Raw genomic sequence first — 19,011 nt, forward strand, 5'->3', positions numbered from 1 at the left:
CTCACAGGGGACATCATGCTGCATTACATTTATGTTTACTTCTTTTAAAGTAATGTAATACGTCTGTTCTTTTACTTGAGTTTTGAATGCAGGTAATGGAGTATTTATAAACTATTGTATTGCTACGTTTACTTAAGTTACACATCTGAATAATTCTTCCTCTACTGCATTTGAGGCTAATTATCAGGTTTATATCTCAGTAATGAACAGTTTATTATGAACCAGGCAGTGTTGGAGACCCTGACAAACACACAGTTCACACAAGGCCGACAAGACCTAAATGTGTTAGCAGCACCCGGTGTGTTTTTTCTACAAGGTGCTTGTGAAGCAGAGTTTTTCCAGCTTGTGAATGTTTGTGGGAATATACATGATACATACTTTGTTCCCCCAGGTGGCGTCTTTTGGCCTTTGAACAGAGGCACTGAGGAAAGGCCTGCAGACAACGGTCCTCCACTCCTCCCTGATTACGAGGAAGAGGAAGAAATCCACGTTGTTGGTGTGGCTGATGAGGAGGAGCTTCAGGTGGAGCCTCATGGAGCTCATGGAGAAGGTGAGAGGGATGGTGGACCTCAACAGCAGGAGCATCCTCCACTCCTCCCTGATTATGAGGAAGAGGAAGAAGAGATAGACGTTGTTGGTGATGGCCATGGTCGGTTCGACCGGCCCAACAGCAGGAGAGGAGAGGAAAGAGAGGAGGAACTGAATCAGAATAGACCTCCCTCTCCTCCATGTCAGCAGTTCCCACCACCCAACGGTGGGATGGAAGGGGGACAACGGGATCCTGCCGCTCATTTTCCTGTTCCCCGTGCTGACCCTTATGCTCCTTTCGCTTTTCCTTTTGCTCCTCCTTTTGCTGCTCCTTATGCTCCTCCTTATGCTCCTCCTCTTGCTCCTCTTTTTGCTTCTCCCTATGTTCCTCCTTTTGCCTCTCCCTATGCTCCTCCTTATGTTTCTCCTTTTGCCTCTCCCTATGCTCCTCACTATGCTCCTCCTTTTGCCCCTCCTTATGTTCCTCTCTTTGCTTCTCCTTATGCTCCTCACATATTTTTTAATGCTCCTCTTCGTGCGGACCCTCACGCTCCTCCTCATGCTGACCCTCATGCTTTCCCTGATGATGCTGCTGTGGCTGAAGAAGAAAGGTCTGAGCCCCCTGAACTTGAGACCCTTGGGCCACTCTCCTCAGAGGAGTGTTTAGGATTCTTCAGCAGCGATAGCTCTCTGGAAGAAGACCCTCAGTCTTCCACAAGGAGGAGGAGCAGGGAAGAGAGCGATGAGGAGCAGGTTGCCCCTAAGAGGCCGAGGTGGTCTGACGAGAGCGACTCAGACTAACTCCACGATGCTCAACATGGCCGACACTCCAGGTCCTTCCTCACTACGACACCACAGGACGGCTGCAGGGACCCTTTCTGCCACTGACGACTGGCCTCTGCGTCTGCAGGACCAGTGATTCCAGGGACAGCCTTTGCGTCTGGCAGGGCTGAAGACACCCCAGGTAGCGTCTTGCACCGGGGCCTGTTTGTCCCATCGTTACAGTTTGGTACGGTGGCTGGATCGACCTTTCTTTGAACCTGAGGGCTGGTCTTTGCGTCTGGCGGGGCCGGCAGTTCCCCAGGTAGCCCTTGCGTCTGGCAGGGCGGTCGACACCCCGTGCACATGGCCTTTATGTCTGGCAGACCTTCCTTGTGTGTTCAAGAGAAGAAAATGGAGAGAAAGCTGCAAAATCAAGAAAAAAACTAACATTTTCCTTCAGAAGCGGATAAACATCAACACCACTCTGCTCAAAAGCAGCAGTTTGGAGTTCAGTGACATTTATTCAGACAGAAGAAATAGATCGACCCACCAACCCTGAATTTACAAGAGGAACAGCTGAACTACAGACATTCACTTCATATGGACCAAAAATGTAAGTACAAGTATCTGTTTATTCACATAATATCACTTATTATAATACTCACCATTATTTATCTTTCTTTCCTCCTATCTTCATCCACTCCCTGAGCTGCTGCTGTCCACTGTGGATGAAGAAGGTGAGGAAGAGCTTCTGACTTCTAACTAGGGATTTAAAATGGAATAGAATGGGAGAAAGAAGGCTGATTGTTGAGTCTCATTCCCAGGTCGTCAAATACTGACGCTTCAGCAATCTTTCTCCAGAATGGCTGACCCTACCTTTAATCTCTTTATCCACATAATATTACGTACTCAATAATTCAAAGATTATTTGATTTACTAACCAGTTTTTGTCTTACTTTACTCTGTTCCTCCACCACCTGAGCTGCTGCTGTTCACTGTGGATGAAGGTGAGTGTGACATTCTGACTTGTAAAGTTACCAAGAACTTGCTTGGTATACTGACAGAAAGTAATGCACAGGATGTTATTATGTAAACCTGTTTATTCATGTAATATTACTGCCGCTAAAAATATTTCTCTTTTTACTGTATTTGAGCTTCTGCTGTTCACTGTGGACTGTGGTCCACCTCTAAGACCCATGATGACAAGGAAGAAATGCTTTTTCTGACCCCATCAGAAGGATGACTGGCGTCAGGACAAGCTGGAGATTGGACAGAGGTATTCTCGTAATGAATAACAACTTTAACAGAAGTTTTTATCGTACTCATATTGTTACTGTCATCTATTTTAGATTACATAATTGTTATTATATTTTTGTTTTTGAACAGAGACTCAACCCTCCTGCAGTTCATCCAAAGTTTCCATGACGACAAAGAAGAAATGCTCACTCTGACCTGATCAGAGGGAAGACTGAACACAGGGAGAGATAGAGAGCAGTGTTGGCCTGTGTTTCAGCCCACTGAGCAAGTGAGCTGCATATTAAAGGAACAGTTCAACAGTTTGGAGAATACGCTGATTCGCTTTTTTGCTGACAGCTTGATGAAAAAAATGTATACCACTCATAAATATGTAGCTACAGTAAGCAGCAAGTTAGCTTAGCTTAGTGGCAGTGGTTCTCAAACTTTTTCGGTCATTCCCAACTTTGGACAAGGGGGAATTTTCAAGCCCCACCTGCCCCCATCGCCCCAACACAATGCTAATGAAATACGCAACAAGCTTAAAATGTTCCAATTTATTGAAGTAACAAGTAGTATCAGTATAGTAACAAGTTGTATCTAAATACAAACTAACTATCTACATCAACTAACAGCAAGTTCAAAAATAGAGAAAATAAAAGTGCAGCTGTGTCAAAAATGTTATCAAGTTCAAAAATAGAAAATAAATAAAAGTGCCACTTTGCAATCTGTTAAAAAAAGAAAAGAAGAGAAATCCATTTGGCAAGACAGGTCTATTTATCCCTGCATTAGTGGCTGCAATGAGCCTGTTTTGCATTGCACAATATCTCAAAGCGGGGTTGCAGGCTTGGTACTGCCACTCTCAAGTCATGCTCAATGTTCAGCTGAGATCTGTACTTTTTTTTTTAGTGAAGCAACAGCTGAAACTCCAAACCAGAATTCACTAAGAGTCTGAGCTTTGAACCTGAGCCTCAGGGTGGAGTCAGATGTCATCTCAATAAACTGGTCCTCCTCAGCAGACCTAAAATCAGCAGGTGCTGCAGACAGAATATAAATAAATAGGATTACTTTATTTGTCATTGCATAATAAACACAAAGAAATCTGTTTGACAACAATCCATTCCAGTTAGTAAGTAGCATACAACCTAAATAAAATGCATGTATAATATATGAGTATAATATTCAATAAAATGTCAAAATACCAACCTGCTGCATTGAATGGATCTATAACCCAGGCATACTGAGCACTGTTGTTTGGGAACTATTTTTGAAACAATCCTCTCAGGGAAGAGATGTGCTGCTTAATACATGGGATCACTGCGGTGGCTCCAGAATCAGTGGTTCAGCAACTTCACTCAGGTTGCCCCATACCTCAAGCTTTCGGGGGAATGCAGTGATCTTGTCTGCCAGGTGAGGTAGGTGCTTGTCTTTGCCTTGAAGCTGAAGATTGAATTCATTCAGCTTGCCAAACACATCGCTGAGGTAGGCCAGTTTAAACAGAAATTGTTCATCACTGAACTTGCTTGCAGCCTCACACATGCGCTCCTCCTCCAAGAACATCCGAATCTCTGCCCTGAGCTCAAAGACGCGCGACAGCACATTGCCACCTTGCTTCACTGTGAAACAGCACAGATGTGTGAGCAAATCCTCGCACAGTGACTCGCCATTCACAAAGCGGACGTACGCGATGAACAAGCAGTCTTTATTGCTGTCAGTAGCTTCGTCCACTTGTAATGCAAAACGACTGTCTTTTAATTTCTCTGAGTTGTTCCTCAAGATCACTTGAGATGTTGCATATACGTCTCGCAACTGTGTCCTTTGACAGGAGGACAGCTTTTAATTTTGCTGCGCTTGTCTCGTCAAGTATAATTGACAGCATGTCTAGAGCAGCGGGGAGAATGAGCTGCTCTGCAATTGTGTGTGGGTTTTTGCATTGTACAATTCTGTATGCCACTCTATATGAAGCCATCTTTACTGTTTACTGATGCAGCTTTTACCATGCGAGTCTCCTGCTGACGGTATTCTGCCAGTTGTCTCTGAAAGAAATCAAGTGGCTTATTGACGTGACCGGGGTGTGTGGTCTCTGGTGTCTTCTTAATGTGTAGGGTCTCATACTGTCTGCTGCTAGCGGTTTAAGACACAGACCACACATCGGTCTCTCCTCTGTCCCCACCACCGCTGCCGTGAATCCAAGAGCAAGATACCTTCATCAGATTTTCTTTTCGGTTGATAAGGTCCGTCTGGTTTGTGTCTCTCTGCTGGCGCTGGCTCGACAACTTTTGAGGTCACAAATGTATCCATGTTGTGTTATTGCCCACACTAGCCTGCTACCCATCGGCGCGAAACATATATATGTACACATATATCAAATATATACACATATATCTATGGGCGCATATTAATGTATTTTCCAAAATGTTGAACTAGTCCTTTAACTTAAAGTGGTGACAAGCTAAAGCTAACATGCTAATGCTGTTTCTTTAATAATGTTCCATTTGTTCAACAGTGTCACAGAGGAAGCCTAAAGGTGTTTTCTAGACTCAAATAACCAGTGACACTACTGGCTTTGATTTAGCCAGCCCTTCGTGGTCCATTATTATAAGTGAGGTTTGGGAGACACTGACACTGACAGACCAAGACCAGGATCCACATTCACACTGTTTCTGATGTCAGTGCAGGATCTTCCCAGGTCTCTGGGACTTCTGTAGCCTCTGAGAATGGAAACCCACAAACACCACAGCAGTCCACTGAACACACTGAAACCTTCAACACAGACTGTCTACACTACACTGCTTTGATGCTGAATTCTATCAAATAAAAGAAATGAGACATCCGACATGTGAACTGACGCTGTGTTCTGTGAGATATTTTACTCTCAGTGATGCTAAACAGGCAGCTATACTGAGAAAAGTCCAGATTGTTCCAGATTTACTATGTGTCCAACAGTTGAGTTCAAAGATCAGGGATTAAAGAGGAAGGTCACACTGGGCATGTTGGGAGCGCTTCAGAATGGTGCGAACAGAGCTTCAGTGTAAACAACATATGTTTTCTACCAACACAACAAGCAATCAAGTGTAACAGGATTTTTAGAAATCAAATGAACATAGACTGTACCTAAATGATTTATACTATGTTACTATACTGACTATGTTAACCAGCATTGTCATACACAAACACATATTGTACTTCACTATGTGGGTACCATAACTATGGCATTAAGTAATTAAGAATCATATTGAGTTTAGAGGATTTCTCAACACTTTTGCCTTAACACTGTTGCTGAAATAAAGAGATATACAAGCAGGGAAACAATGCCATCAAGTGGTGAAGTAAGAAAACAGCAATAAACACAGAATGAAGACCTAAAACCTGGAGAAATAAATACATGAAAAAAGCAACATGATAAAATGTGATAAATGTTACAAATATGAAAATAGATTTTGACATTGAGGGTGAGATATAGTGAACTTTAAAACTACAAACTAAAATTAAACCACTATTGAACCAATGTTCATGGAGATTTGTTTTTGAATAAAATATAATTATTATAAATGTAGGAGTTGTGAGGTGAGAAGCTTATAGATGAATGTTAAAGCTAAAATAACGTGTGTTTGTGGGAATTAGACATTTTGATAGGCTACAGTGGGCTGGGAACACAGCTGGTTCTGCTTCCTGCAAGTGCTCAGAGGCTTCAACATCTGTAAGGGTGGTCAGAGCCCCACACACACACACACACACACACACACACTGCTAGAGTACTACTGCTACTAGTATTACTGCTACTACCACTTATGTTGCTGCTGACATTAGGCTACTATGCAGCTACATACACAAATATATGAAACACATAGGACATGTTTACTTGTACAACATTTACTCTAGGCAGTGAGGCAGCCAGTTAAATCCGGATAACTTGGAAAAGCTCTGAACATGGACTGAAGGAGAAGAACATTTTTAATCAAGTCCTCAGTGCAGCTATGCAGATAACAGTGTGAGAGACATATATGTCATACAGGATGTGTGAAAGATGAAAACAGACCTATGTGTTCCTGGTTGTCTTTCACAAGGTCTCAGTCTTTTTTTCACTTACCTCTATTCCTCAGTTCACTGACTTTATTCCAATGTAGCAATTGTCTATTATTGTGCTGAGAAATGTTTTCACTTTGAATCTGCTTAAAACTAGTTCCACATGAGCTATCAACAGTGACTTATTAAAGGTATTTCCACTACCTGCACTACAGCACTGACAATGTCCTGTGTTATGTGACTTTACTTATCGCAGTAATTTGTTGTAGGTAATGCTCTATATAGAGGTGTTCAAGGGAATGTTTGGTTTCAGGGAAGAGGGGTTTCAGAGGGGTGGGGTTGAAATTGGAGTCCACAGACCTCATAGGCTGTAAGCTGCCACATGCAAATTTGCACATTGCAAAGATTTTTTTTTTTAACACATTTAAAAAAAAAAAAAAAAACTCAATTAATGAGTAAGTTTACCCGCATTTGACACCAAACTGGGGTGGCAGATGGGTTGGCTAGGCAGTTTTTAGGGCAGCTGCCAGCCCCTGCAACCCCTCTAGAGCCGCCCCTGTCTGGAGGGTGAACTTAGGGACTAATTCACTGAATGATGCACACGCAGACACACACAGACACACACACACACACACAGGGCAGTTGTCAGTTGCCTCGGCCCACTTTAAACGGGCGCAGCTTTGTCAATGACCGTATATCTTATGAGAGGATTAATGCAGCCTAAAGGTGGAGAAAAAATTGTGAAGGTTTGTGGCGGACCGGAGTGTAATCCTTTGAGCTCTCGGGGAGACACAGAGACAGGGATGGAAATGCTGAAGTCTTTTCTCTCGGATTTGGCGCATTTTGTAAGGGACTGATGGGCTGAAGAGCATTTTCCCCCAAACAATGGGACCTTTAGTCAAGACTGTTTAATGGCTGTTTAATGGCAATATTTGAGACAGAGCTGCCCATCCTCAGGGAACAGAAATGGTGCACAAACTTCTCCTGCCCATCGGTGAGTTTACAGCTGTAAACATGTTTCATAATGTAGCCTGTTTGCAGATGCAAATTTGGTGTCTTTCAGAAAAGCATCATTATTAGCCATAGGTTTATAATGCTGTAGCCCATATGGTGGGTTTATTGGGGGGCTTCTCTACTCTTGTATAAGTAGGTATCTTTTAAAAAAAAAAATTGATTTCTGACAAATTGCAAAACAAAACAACAACAAACAAATCACAATCTTTAATCTCTTCTCTTTCCTTTTCTCTCAGCTTTAGCAGCAAGCCTCTTCTCACCTAAGCTGTCAGGAGCCTCAGCTACCAAAACAAAAACTCAAGGTATCAGTCACTGTTCATTCTTCACTATTAACCATTGTGTGACTCTGGGTATTTCCTGTTACAGCCTATCAGTAGAGAACAGTGCCAATAAGTAATCTAGATTAGGTTTTTAGATATTAATGATTTAGTGAAAAAAAGGAGGCTCTATTGGTAGAAATGGAACATAATATTCATAGGTATGTTTTAGTGTATAATCTCCTGAATGTAAGAATCATTATGTTTTCATTACCTTAGAATGAGCCTTTTATATCTATAGGTCGCCTTCCATGGAGTCCGCTATGTTGAACTGTCATGTTTCTACAGTAGCCCAGAAGGGACAAACCAAACACTGGCTCTAGATACGGTTGTTCGTGTTTTTTACGGCCACTGTAGTTTCTCCTTCACAGAGGAAAGGAAGGGTGAAGCGAGGAAGTTGCAATCTGCTGTTACACAGCTAGATGCTACTAAATCCACTTTAATAGATTAGTTGGATCAACAGAAAATGAATGGGCAGTTGTTTGGATAATCGAACAATTTAACAATTTGTTACACAAAAGGCAAACATTTTTTATTCACTGTTTTTCCTTTTTAATATAAAGTTGTAAATTGAATATCTCTGGATTTTGGGCTGTAAATAATTAAAGACTTCACATTGAGCTCTGGGAAATTATGATCTGCATTTTTCACTATTTTCGTACATTTCACAGACTAAATGACAACAAAATTAATGAAAATATTAAAAATATACTTTAGTTGCAGCCCTAATTAATAATTCTCTAATGCTCTAATTTGATAGTGTGATAAAAGTACTTTGTCTAATCCACAGCACTATTATCCAGTGATATGTCAAATTAGATCAAACCCTAAGCTCATCCTCCTAACATAGTGGCAAGGTGGGTCTTTTCTCATAAATCCAGAAAATGAGATATGGTTGACCGATAGATTGGCGCATTGATAACCTTGCAATTACCACACACACTAGACAATCACAGCCTTCCTCTTTCAAACTGGAAGGACTTTACTAAATAATAAAGACTCACCTTTCCTGTTTGGCTCTATTGTGTCAAAATGTGTAATGGCTGGGCAGATTTGTGTAATACTACTACTAGCTCTGTGATGCTGAGAAGCAACCGGATAAAACAAATTTAATTTGTGGAATAATTTGTAGAATAAAATCTGTGACTGATCATTGACAAAAACTCACCTTTTTAAAATTGCTTTTAATGTTTAGCTTAGTCCGATTTGTTTTCAGTGTTTTTACTATTTGATGCTGTTTTCGCTGCTTTTATGACTTTAATGTAAAGTGTCTATGAGTATTCAGAAAAGTGCTTACGAATAAAATACATTATTATTATTATTATTAATTTACCTTTACACTTAACACTTTGAAGGATCATCCCAGAAAGTTATAACAACAGTTATATAAGTTGATCTACACAACAAATCTTTAAATTGCAGTTTGAGACTTTTAAGTGACAGAACTGACATACAAAAAAATACAATACAAAATGCTGTCCAACTTTCTGTCCATCTCCATACACTGTCTACTTCTGTTTCCAGTAAAGAACAACTCAGGTGTGACACCAGCTGGGCAGTGTGGGACCTGGATAAAGGAGCCTGAAGGAGGGTATTTCACCTCACCCAACTACCCCGAGAAATACCCCCCTGAGAGGGAATGTGTCTACATTATAGAAGGTGAGGTTTTCATCCTTTTCTTTTAAGCCTTTCGCTCACTTTCCTAACCTGGCTGAGGCAGGTGATTGGATGAACCATCCACCTATCCCCGTCTATTACGGACAAACTTCAAGCAATCAGATCAGTGAAACATATAATGTATCAAACTCTTACTGAAGTCAGTCAGAAGAAGAGCAAAAAAATCTTTTCCATCGAGAAAAGCCATTGGGGTTTTTAACAGTGTTTTCTCGCTGCTTCACACCTTCACCCCAGTAGCTGCCAGCACTTCCTCATAGGGCTCTCAGCAAGTTTTATTTTGATACTGTGACCAGATGTTGCACATTGTTGACTTGACCTAGTATGAGCATGTGTTGAAAACATGACATAGCCACACCAAGGTGATGTAAACCATGACACTGCCACTTTGGACAGGCATGTGTATTTAACACTTTAATGTGATACCAGGTTTTCCCATCTGTCTTTCTTTCACCCTCTCTTCCTCCTCCAGCCGCTCCCAGGCAGTGCATCGACTTATTCTTTGATGACAAGTATTCCATAGAGCCGTCCTGGGAGTGCAAGTTCGACCACATCGAGGTCCGAGATGGGCCCTTTGGGTTCTCGCCCATCATTGGTCGCTACTGCGGGCAGGAAAGCCCAGCATATGTCCGCTCCAGCGGGAGGTACCTGTACATCAAGTTTGTGGCTGATGGTGAACTGGAGGCCAGTGGTTTCTCTGCCCGGTATAACTTCACACAAGGTGAGTGATTACACAGTGATCAGAATTAGACGGCTGCACTTCTGAACATGGTCTTAAATGCATCTAGTCTCGTGCATCAAAACAAGAAGAAAATACATAGTTTGATTATGTTTCTAGTTTGATTGTGTCATGTAAAGTGAAAAGGGCTGATAATTGTGATGTATCCCCATAGAATTGTTACCTGAGTCTGTCCTTGAGCAGAGCGTTTTAGGCTCTTTCAGCTCATTGTTTTAGTTTTGCAGCCAACAACTTTACTGTTTGTTCAGTCTCAACCTTGTTTCCAGCTGAAGTTTTTGTTTCTGCAAAGGAGCTCTAATAAACCCACTGTATGCTAACTGCCCAACTTAAAAAGGGAGACAGACAAATTTAGCAAAAGTAGGCAATGCTGACACGTTTGCAAACAAGGCGGCCAAAAAATAAGTTACTGCTGCTCTAAATCTTAACCAAACCCTAACCTTAACCAAAGCCGTGGTAGGCTACTTTTAGCAACAGAAAGTGCAACCAGTTTCTTCTGTCACATAATCTAATTTATGGAGGAACATAATCAATCTGACCAGTGTTTTTCAATATGCAATAAAACTTGCATTACATTTCCAGTGGTTAGGAGCCTGATAATCATCATTTGATTTTGACATAATTCATTTAATTGAATAATCAAGGAAATGTATTCATTATTATACAACGCAAGGTTGTATAACTAAATGAAAGTTTGTAGTTCTTTCATGCTAAACACATAGAATGCCATGATGGATAAATAAAATAGAATGAAATAAAACAAATCAATATATACAGTTATTTATGTACATATATACACCCAGGAAATGCAGTGCATCTTTTGAATTTGTGTCTGGGGGAATGTAAACAGCAACAAGATAGAGATGATAATATGGTTTCATCTTTGCATAAAAAGCAACAGTGTCCATCCACTTTGACTGCGTTTGAGCACCAAATATCATCGAATGAACAAAATAATTATTCACATTGATTTTATATTTTTAATTGCTGAGATGAAATTGTTGATGTTTACTACGGCTTTAAGCTTTTGACTCCTGACTCCTCCTGACATCCTGCTGTGAATTGTTGGCTGCCACATGCCAAAACACAGTTCCTCCCTTTGTGTCTCTGCCACATATGGCTGATATAGTCCAATTAAAACACACATTTGCATGCACATAATGCAATATGCACTTAAATAAGACCAATTCAACAGAGAAACCCTGTGATCCTTAAATAACATTACAAGTATGTGGGGCAATGTGCAATATATACTGTTTTTTAATTGTGAAGTCAAAAAGTTGCACATTGGCGGTCTGGTGGCATGCTGCTGGGAATGTACTCTCATTTCCATTTGTAGTGCAGGCACACCAGCTGCAGCTGACAAGGGAAGGGGAGCTGAGCATTTATTCTAACACGTGCATACACACACATGCACATACACACACACACATGCACATACACACACACACACACAGGCACTTGTTCCCTCATTCACACACACACACACACACACACACACACACACACACACACACACACACACACACACACACCAGTTAATGAAAGCTTGTCTTCAGGGGAATACAGCTTGTCAGTGCTGAGCCGCGGTAGCAGCTTAAGGGAGTCCGAGGCAGAGGCTTTATTAACAGCAGATTTTATAGGCCACCTACACTGACAAGGGGCAAAGATTAATCTCTGTCCATCCAGCCACCCTGCTGTGTTTCCTTCTTTTTTTCTTAACACGATTGAGCCTCTGTATATTATCTTTATATCCCGCAAGGGATGTTCCAGTTTTAGGCTCCAGTCCTGTGAGTCTGTCCCACGCCACACACCCTAGTTTTTAAGTTGCTGTGGGGCTGAGGTTGTTTGGCTGTGCATGTCAGGGCTTGAAAACATCAGACCCACTTTCTGTATTATTTTACAGGATGGTCACTTTACATTCCAGTGTTAACAACTTACCAGGCATACATTAACATTTATATTTTCATAAACTGAAACACTTGAGCAAGAACCTTGTCCCTAAAAAATAAAAACAGGCTCCAAAAAACATGAGCCATCCCTTTAAGAAGATACTTTTCATTATTGGCAGATCAGGAAAAGCTGTTTTCTGTCTGTTTACATCAAACAAGCCTCCCATGCCTAATACTAATCTCCAATCTAATTCCACTCATCACTGGTGGCAGGAGGATGCACACATTGACCAAGACATAAACTTCATGCCATTTCTAAGGGTGATATAACATACTTTTAACTTTTGGGGGGATTTTTTAATGCAGTTGTGAGCAATATGAAAGAGCAAGAGTATATTCACAGTTTTTGCACACTGATATGTTGTGCATGCAAAATATAAAAAATATCATCAGTGGCTCAGCAACATTTTTATAAATGCACTAAATGTCTATGTAGGCTAGTTTCCAGGGCACTGGCACATTGCTAATGTTTTCTATTTATAGCATAGCAAAAGACATTGTTATACATGTGGCCTCTATTTAAGGGGACAGTTCACCCCAAAATCAAAAATACATATTTTTCGTCTTAGTGCTATTTATCCATCTAGCTTGTTTTTGATGCGAGTTGTCGGGTTTGGGAGATATTGGCCATAGAGATGTCTGCCTTCTCTCCAATATAATGGAACCAGATGGCACTAGGCTTGTGTTGCCAACATGGTTGCCACCACATAAGGCGACCCGCAGCATCAATAGATAAAAAAGGTTCATTCTAAGGTAACAAAAGCACAAGGAGAGGAAGAGGAAGAGCACTTGCACAACTTCTCAGTTTAAGAGAAAGTAGTCTTGTCCCAGTGTTGGAAATGAAGCAGCTGTTTAGTGCTGTTTAATTGTTTTCATTAAAAAATGCTTCTGGTGTCTTCATTTTAGACAAAGTCACTTTTTTATTAGGCTAATCATCAATCTTAGATTATGGTACACATTCTTAAATTCAGCTCAAAAAAAGACCATTACAGTCTTTCAGTGGTTAGATTTTTATACTAGTTTTAAATTCTAGCCTGGAAAAATTGGCTTACCCCATTGGCAAAGTCTAAGTCAAGTGTTTACATCGCTGCTTGTTCACACAATCTGATTATGTCATCTTTATCAATTAAGCAGTACATGTTGCTTGTCTTTCACATTTATATTACATTGGAAAGTGGATACTCTTGGCAAACTTGTCGAGCTCATATTTGGAGCCTTTGCAGTTAACACACCTATACCAATGTCGATGTGGAAAATGAAACATCCGACAGTCAACACCTTACTAACCTTGTTTAAATATCTATATGTTGTATTAATCTTCAGTGTTCTTGCGTGTAGAGGATTTACATAAACCATGCTTTATTTTGCCTTCATCTAATCTTTAAATTTATTTCTCATATTGGGTATAAAGCCTCTGAGAATGCATTGTTGCAATACACACGCACATACGCGCACACACACACACACACACACACACACACACACACACACACACACACACACACACACACACACACACACACACACAAATAGGAATGAATGTGAGTAATCTGGACAAGCCTGGAGCAGAAGCAGGGGTAAGGAACATGAGAGGATTAATAAGAGTCCTTGTTGATTTGAGTCCATCACCTGCTCCTGTTACATCACAGCCACTGTCCAATGTGTTGCATTACCAGTGATACAAATATTTTAGGATGTAACAAATGATGGTTTTAAATTCAACTTCATTTAAAAAGTCCTTACTCTCAACACCACACTGCTTACATTTCTTTCTTTACTTGTTGTATTATTTTATTGAGTTTCACTGACGTATGGATTTTTGCCTCACACAATACCAAAGTGTGTCCTTCTAGCAGAATTTTAAAAACAAAAAAAGAAGTGACATTTTATTTATCACGGTGTTGACATGGCTGGTGGGGCCTAATCTGTCCCAAACTAAGCTGGTATATCAAGATTTATAATCCACCTAGCAAGTAGATTCATCAGCACAAAGGTTTAGAACACAATTTCTCTTCCCTGTCTGACTCTGAGTGTGTTTTTCTTCTTTTATGAAAGGCAGCAGGGTTTCAGGGGAGTTTAAATGAGGCCAACGGGAATGTGCTGGTACATAGATTATGTAAGCTTTGACCAGCTGTGTTGTTATTTTGTTTTGGAATACCGTATGTCTTTAATATTATCATTTCTATTATTACTGTGGTATTTTTATTTTTTGTTTTGCTCTTGGTATTCGATTTTGTTTTAATCTCTTTAAGCCTTTAGAAAACAAAATCTGTGTGAAACTGTGAAACCTGAGCACAGATAATAGGCAGCAAATGTAATGGATGGATTGTATAGTATCTCCATAAATTATTCTCAACCAGGTACTTGTATGTGCATGGAAAGATTGTGGAGAAAAATATAATTTGACAAAAAAATATGTCTAGATATGTATGATTCAGTAGGAAAATCAACACACAAATAAGTTTACATGACAAATTGTTATCTGAAAAGTAAGTAGTAATTAAAGCTGTCAGACAAATGTAGTGGAGTAAAATGTACAATATTTTCCTCTAAGATGTGGAAGTAAAAAGTTGCATAAAATGGAAACACCCAAGTAAGTAAGTGAGTAAAGAACTATAGAGAAAATGTACTACACATAAAACCTTAACATTGACAATTCCAGGATCACACTGTTTCTATGCGTTTATACAACGAGCAGCTGTAAGTTACATCAAGGTTAAAATCAGTAATTAAAAAAAACACTAATCTGTATTAAGCATGTGAAGTACATTTTGTGTTTCATGTAGAGTACCAGTTTGGAGTTCCTTCATTCTTGGACCCTTCACCCTGCATCCCATTGTGAACTGTGGCCTCTAATTGTGGAACGACTTGAGTAAATGTTACAAAGATGTATTTCTTTCTAACAATATTACGTTCTGCTTGTAGATCCTGAGTTCCAAGACCTTGGGGAACTACCAGCTCTGCCATGTGAGTATTCAACTTTTTGCTGCATAATATTGGACCAGGTCAGCAACTTTGATTAAATATAGATACTACTGAATATCAACAGAATAACATATGCAAACACAGAGGGTGATAATGAATGTATTTAAGGTGTCTGAGCCCAAATTCTTTCTACAATTTGACAGTTAGTAAATATTTTACAGTCTCAAAATTGGCATCAACACAAAGAAATTGTTATCCACAGTTTGTGAGTTTGAGCTGAGCGGTCCGGAAGGCTTTGTAGAATCAGCCCAGATAGCCGCAGAGGGCCGGGCGCTGCAGACCGAGGCTGTAGACTGCAGGTGGTACATCAAGGCTCCACCAAAAGCTCGGGTCTGTATATGTCCAACTGTTGTCGGTCTTGTTGTGTGATGGTGGTATTACATGTAGCTGCTTGTCAGTGGTGGTTTTGTACTTATTTGTGTATGAAATTAGTTTTACTTTGGACAGGGTGAGGTTGGATCAGAACTATTATTACTATTATGCTATCCAAGCACTTCCACTGTCAAAGAACTTAGCTAAATGGTTGAGTTTTGCCCTTCTCACAACAGCCTCACAGAATGTAACATTAAGCTAAAGCACCAAACTAACACAAATCTAAAACATAGGTTATATATAAACCTTGTTACATTAAGTTCATAGTCGTTGGTTGTTGAGACGAGGCCAACTCGAGATCTTTATGCTTCCTACCTACATTTTTAGAACATCCTACTCAAAACTTCCATTAAATGTATGATTACCCTTTCAGTTTTTCTACAAACTTACTACAAATTTTCAGGTGTTAGCATAAGCTACGAAGTTAATGATGCAACCGGGTTTTGCTCAGCTGCTTACGTGAACAATGAATGGAGAAGCATGGAAATGACTGGTCCTGTGGACATTTACCATTAGCAGAAAATGTTTTAGAAAGTAAAAAAAAAAGTTATGAGGGAGGAGCCAGAAGGAGTAAATGTCAGTTCTCTTGATTCTACTCAACCTTCTACCCACAGATCTACATGCGTTTCCTGGAGTATGAGATGCACAACTCGAATGAGTGCAAGCGTAACTTTGTCGCAATCTACGATGGCAGCAGTTCAGTTGAGCACCTGAAGAATAAGTTCTGCTCCACGGTGGCCAACGACGTCATGCTGGTGTCCTCTGTGGGCGTGGTGAGACTGTGGGCGGACGAGGGAAGCAGGAAGAGCAAATTCAGGATCCTCTTCACAACCTTCCATGAACGTGAGTAAATCTCTGTCAATTCTGTTTACCTGTGTCCAGTCTGTTTGAAATGTGGTGCTGCATGACTCTTGCCTTTTGTTTTTCAGCGCCGTGTGAAGGAGAAACTTTCTTTTGCCATAGCAACATGTGCATCAACCAAACCCTGGTCTGCAACGGTATCCAGAACTGTGTTTACCCATGGGACGAGAATCACTGCAAAGGTACTCAGACACAAAGGCTGAGAAACTCACCACCAGCCGTATATTGTCTGACTGTGGCCAAACATAAAGTCATTCTTCTCTATGTTATCTCCCTAACTAGAGAAGAGGAAAGCCAGTATTCTGGACACGCTGGATCACACTAACCTCACCATCATTGGAGTGACCTGTGGCCTGGTTGTCATCCTGCTCGTCATCTCTGTCATCATCCAGATCAAACAGCCTCGCAAGAAATACATCATCCGCAGGTGAGATCTTAAAAAAACACTTATTGCATATCTCATGACTAAATTCAATATTTTTTGGCAAGGTACTCAAGACTATGGGTGGAATTACATGTTGCACTAATGTATAATATTAAAGGGCTCACTTGTAGTGACAAACCAACCCTGCAGTTCACCTTACTTCTTAGAGCTTTTTTACCTCTTTTAGCTTATTGTTTTGGTTTTCTTGCTCACAAACTACGCTCATATCAACCCCCTTTCCAGGTGCAGCAGGCAGATGATTTCTGCAAAAAAAGCTCTGATAAACCCACTGTACACTAGCTGACAGCAGATAGCAACCAGCTGGTGAACACAGTGGAGCTTTTAACAGCTCAGTTGTCAGATATTTCCCTCAGGAGTTTGTAGCAATCGAAGGAGAATGAATGTTGGCCCCAGATATGTTATACTAGTTATAGTGCCCCAATTAATGCATAAAATGTACTGAAAGTTTCTTTGATAACTTACAGATAGGGGCTTGGCCTCAACCTACTGGTGCCAGTTCATATCTGGGTAAATGCAACATGGTGCTAAGTGGCTAAAGGACCAATTCATTTATTTGATAATGGGGAATTTAGTGAATTATTAGCATTATAAAACACCTTTTGGTTACTTTTTGGATAGTCTGCCTACAAATAGTATATAGAGTATTTGTAACATTTCAACCATTTATTAGTTGAGATTCAACAACATTACTACACCACTGCAATTAAGGCTTGGTTATATTTAGGTACAAAAAACATATTGTTAGGGTATGTTCGCGAATTCTCACATATAGTACCTGTAGGTGGACAATCCAAATTCAGTTTTTCAGTCTGTTTTTGTCACTTACACACTCTTTATTCATATACACAATGCTTTCCTGAACACATATGTTGGTGTGTGTGTGTGTGTGTGTGTCCTCTTTCTTCTACTTATCCACAGAGATGACTTTGACCCTGCCCTCCTGCACCCTGGTTTTGAGCCTCCTCACTACGAACTCTGCACTCTGCGCCGTGCCCCATCCGGCGACCTGACTGACGCCGCCCTGGCCGAGGACTTTGAGAAGTTCCACAAACTCCGCCGCTCCTCCTCCAAATGCATCCGCGACCACCATTGCGGCTCTCAGCATGGGAGCATGCATGGCAGTGTCCACGGTAGCCGCAGCAACCTGAGCATGAGGGATGCTACCATCACCGACGGGGGGGTTCTTGTGCCGCCGCCACCGCCGCCGGTGATGGTGAGCCAGCAGTCACCGCGCCTCTCCCACCACACCACACCAGCAGGCCGAAGGAGCATCCTGGTGATGAAGCATAGCTATTCTCAGGACGCGGCAGAGGGCTACAGGCCGGAGGAGGAGGATGACTTGATGATGGATGACGGTCCCACCACCAGCCACCACCACATGCACCACCACCATATGCACCATGGGAAGTCAGGGCTGGACCACACTGTCCACCGTACACTGTCTAATGACTTCTAATGTAAGGCAACATGGAAATAAGAAAATGTTAAAAGCACATAATCACCTCAGTTCTTTATCTGTGGAGGTTAAAATCCCTGACTCCCTTTTACATTAGATTTCTGTTTAATTTATACAAATAAATGCTGATCTTTACAGCTCCTGGTAGTGTTTCTTTTCCCAGGTTCCAAATTAAATGGAAGTGTTACATTTTATGCAGAGTTGACTGGGACTTGTGAAACACATACTAGTAATTATAATAAAAATACCCCTTTACCAAAGACTTAAGCAGCAATTGTTGTACATATTGAATGTTAATCTGAATGGGAGTGGTAGGATTTGACAGGAATGGATGAAAGAAGGATTTATATCCACAGATACTGAGATCATTCAATTCCCACCCATTAATGCATCACAGCTCCTTTTTTCCCCCTATCCTATTATGTTCCTGTTTGGCTTTAAGTTTCAACTCTGGGGTAGAATATATTTATGACTGCATTATATCAGAGATTATTTTACGAATGACTTGTAGTGTTTCCTCTGTGTTTAAACATTATTACACCACCAAAGCAAGAAAAATGTCACAACTGTTAACTGTTAGGCTATTCCTTTTCCTCCAGCAGACAAGATGTTTTTGTTTTAAGCACTGGTCCAGAATCAAACAGGGATAA

At 40.8% G+C, this 19,011-nt stretch overlaps 1 protein-coding gene across 1 annotated transcript; it reads left to right on the forward strand.

Annotated features, from left to right (window-relative positions):
* The first annotated feature begins 7,198 nt into the window (after positions 1-7,198).
* LOC127361787 (neuropilin and tolloid-like protein 1) lies at positions 7,199-18,361 on the forward strand. Its single transcript, XM_051396698.1, has 10 exons — positions 7,199-7,543; positions 7,800-7,865; positions 9,405-9,539; positions 10,027-10,275; positions 15,168-15,209; positions 15,430-15,557; positions 16,214-16,442; positions 16,529-16,642; positions 16,743-16,887; positions 17,824-18,361. Exons 1-10 carry the CDS (start codon positions 7,516-7,518, stop codon positions 18,359-18,361), a joined length of 1,674 nt encoding a protein of 557 aa, XP_051252658.1. The 5' UTR covers positions 7,199-7,515.
* The last annotated feature ends 650 nt before the right edge of the window (positions 18,362-19,011 follow it).

The sequence above is a fragment of the Dicentrarchus labrax genome, unplaced genomic scaffold (genome assembly GCF_905237075.1).
Source record: "Dicentrarchus labrax unplaced genomic scaffold, dlabrax2021, whole genome shotgun sequence".
NCBI classification, from domain to species: Eukaryota; Metazoa; Chordata; class Actinopteri; family Moronidae; genus Dicentrarchus; species Dicentrarchus labrax.

Bases quoted from the DNA above. Each gene is read 5' to 3' on its own strand.
- LOC127361787 (XM_051396698.1), top strand. From the start codon at position 7,516: ATGGTGCACAAACTTCTCCTGCCCATCG. The intron at 7,866-9,404 runs GTATCAGTCACT...TTCTGTTTCCAG, and splicing joins TACCAAAACAAAAACTCAAG to TAAAGAACAACTCAGGTGTG. The intron at 15,210-15,429 runs GTGAGTATTCAA...TGTTATCCACAG, and splicing joins GGAACTACCAGCTCTGCCAT to TTTGTGAGTTTGAGCTGAGC.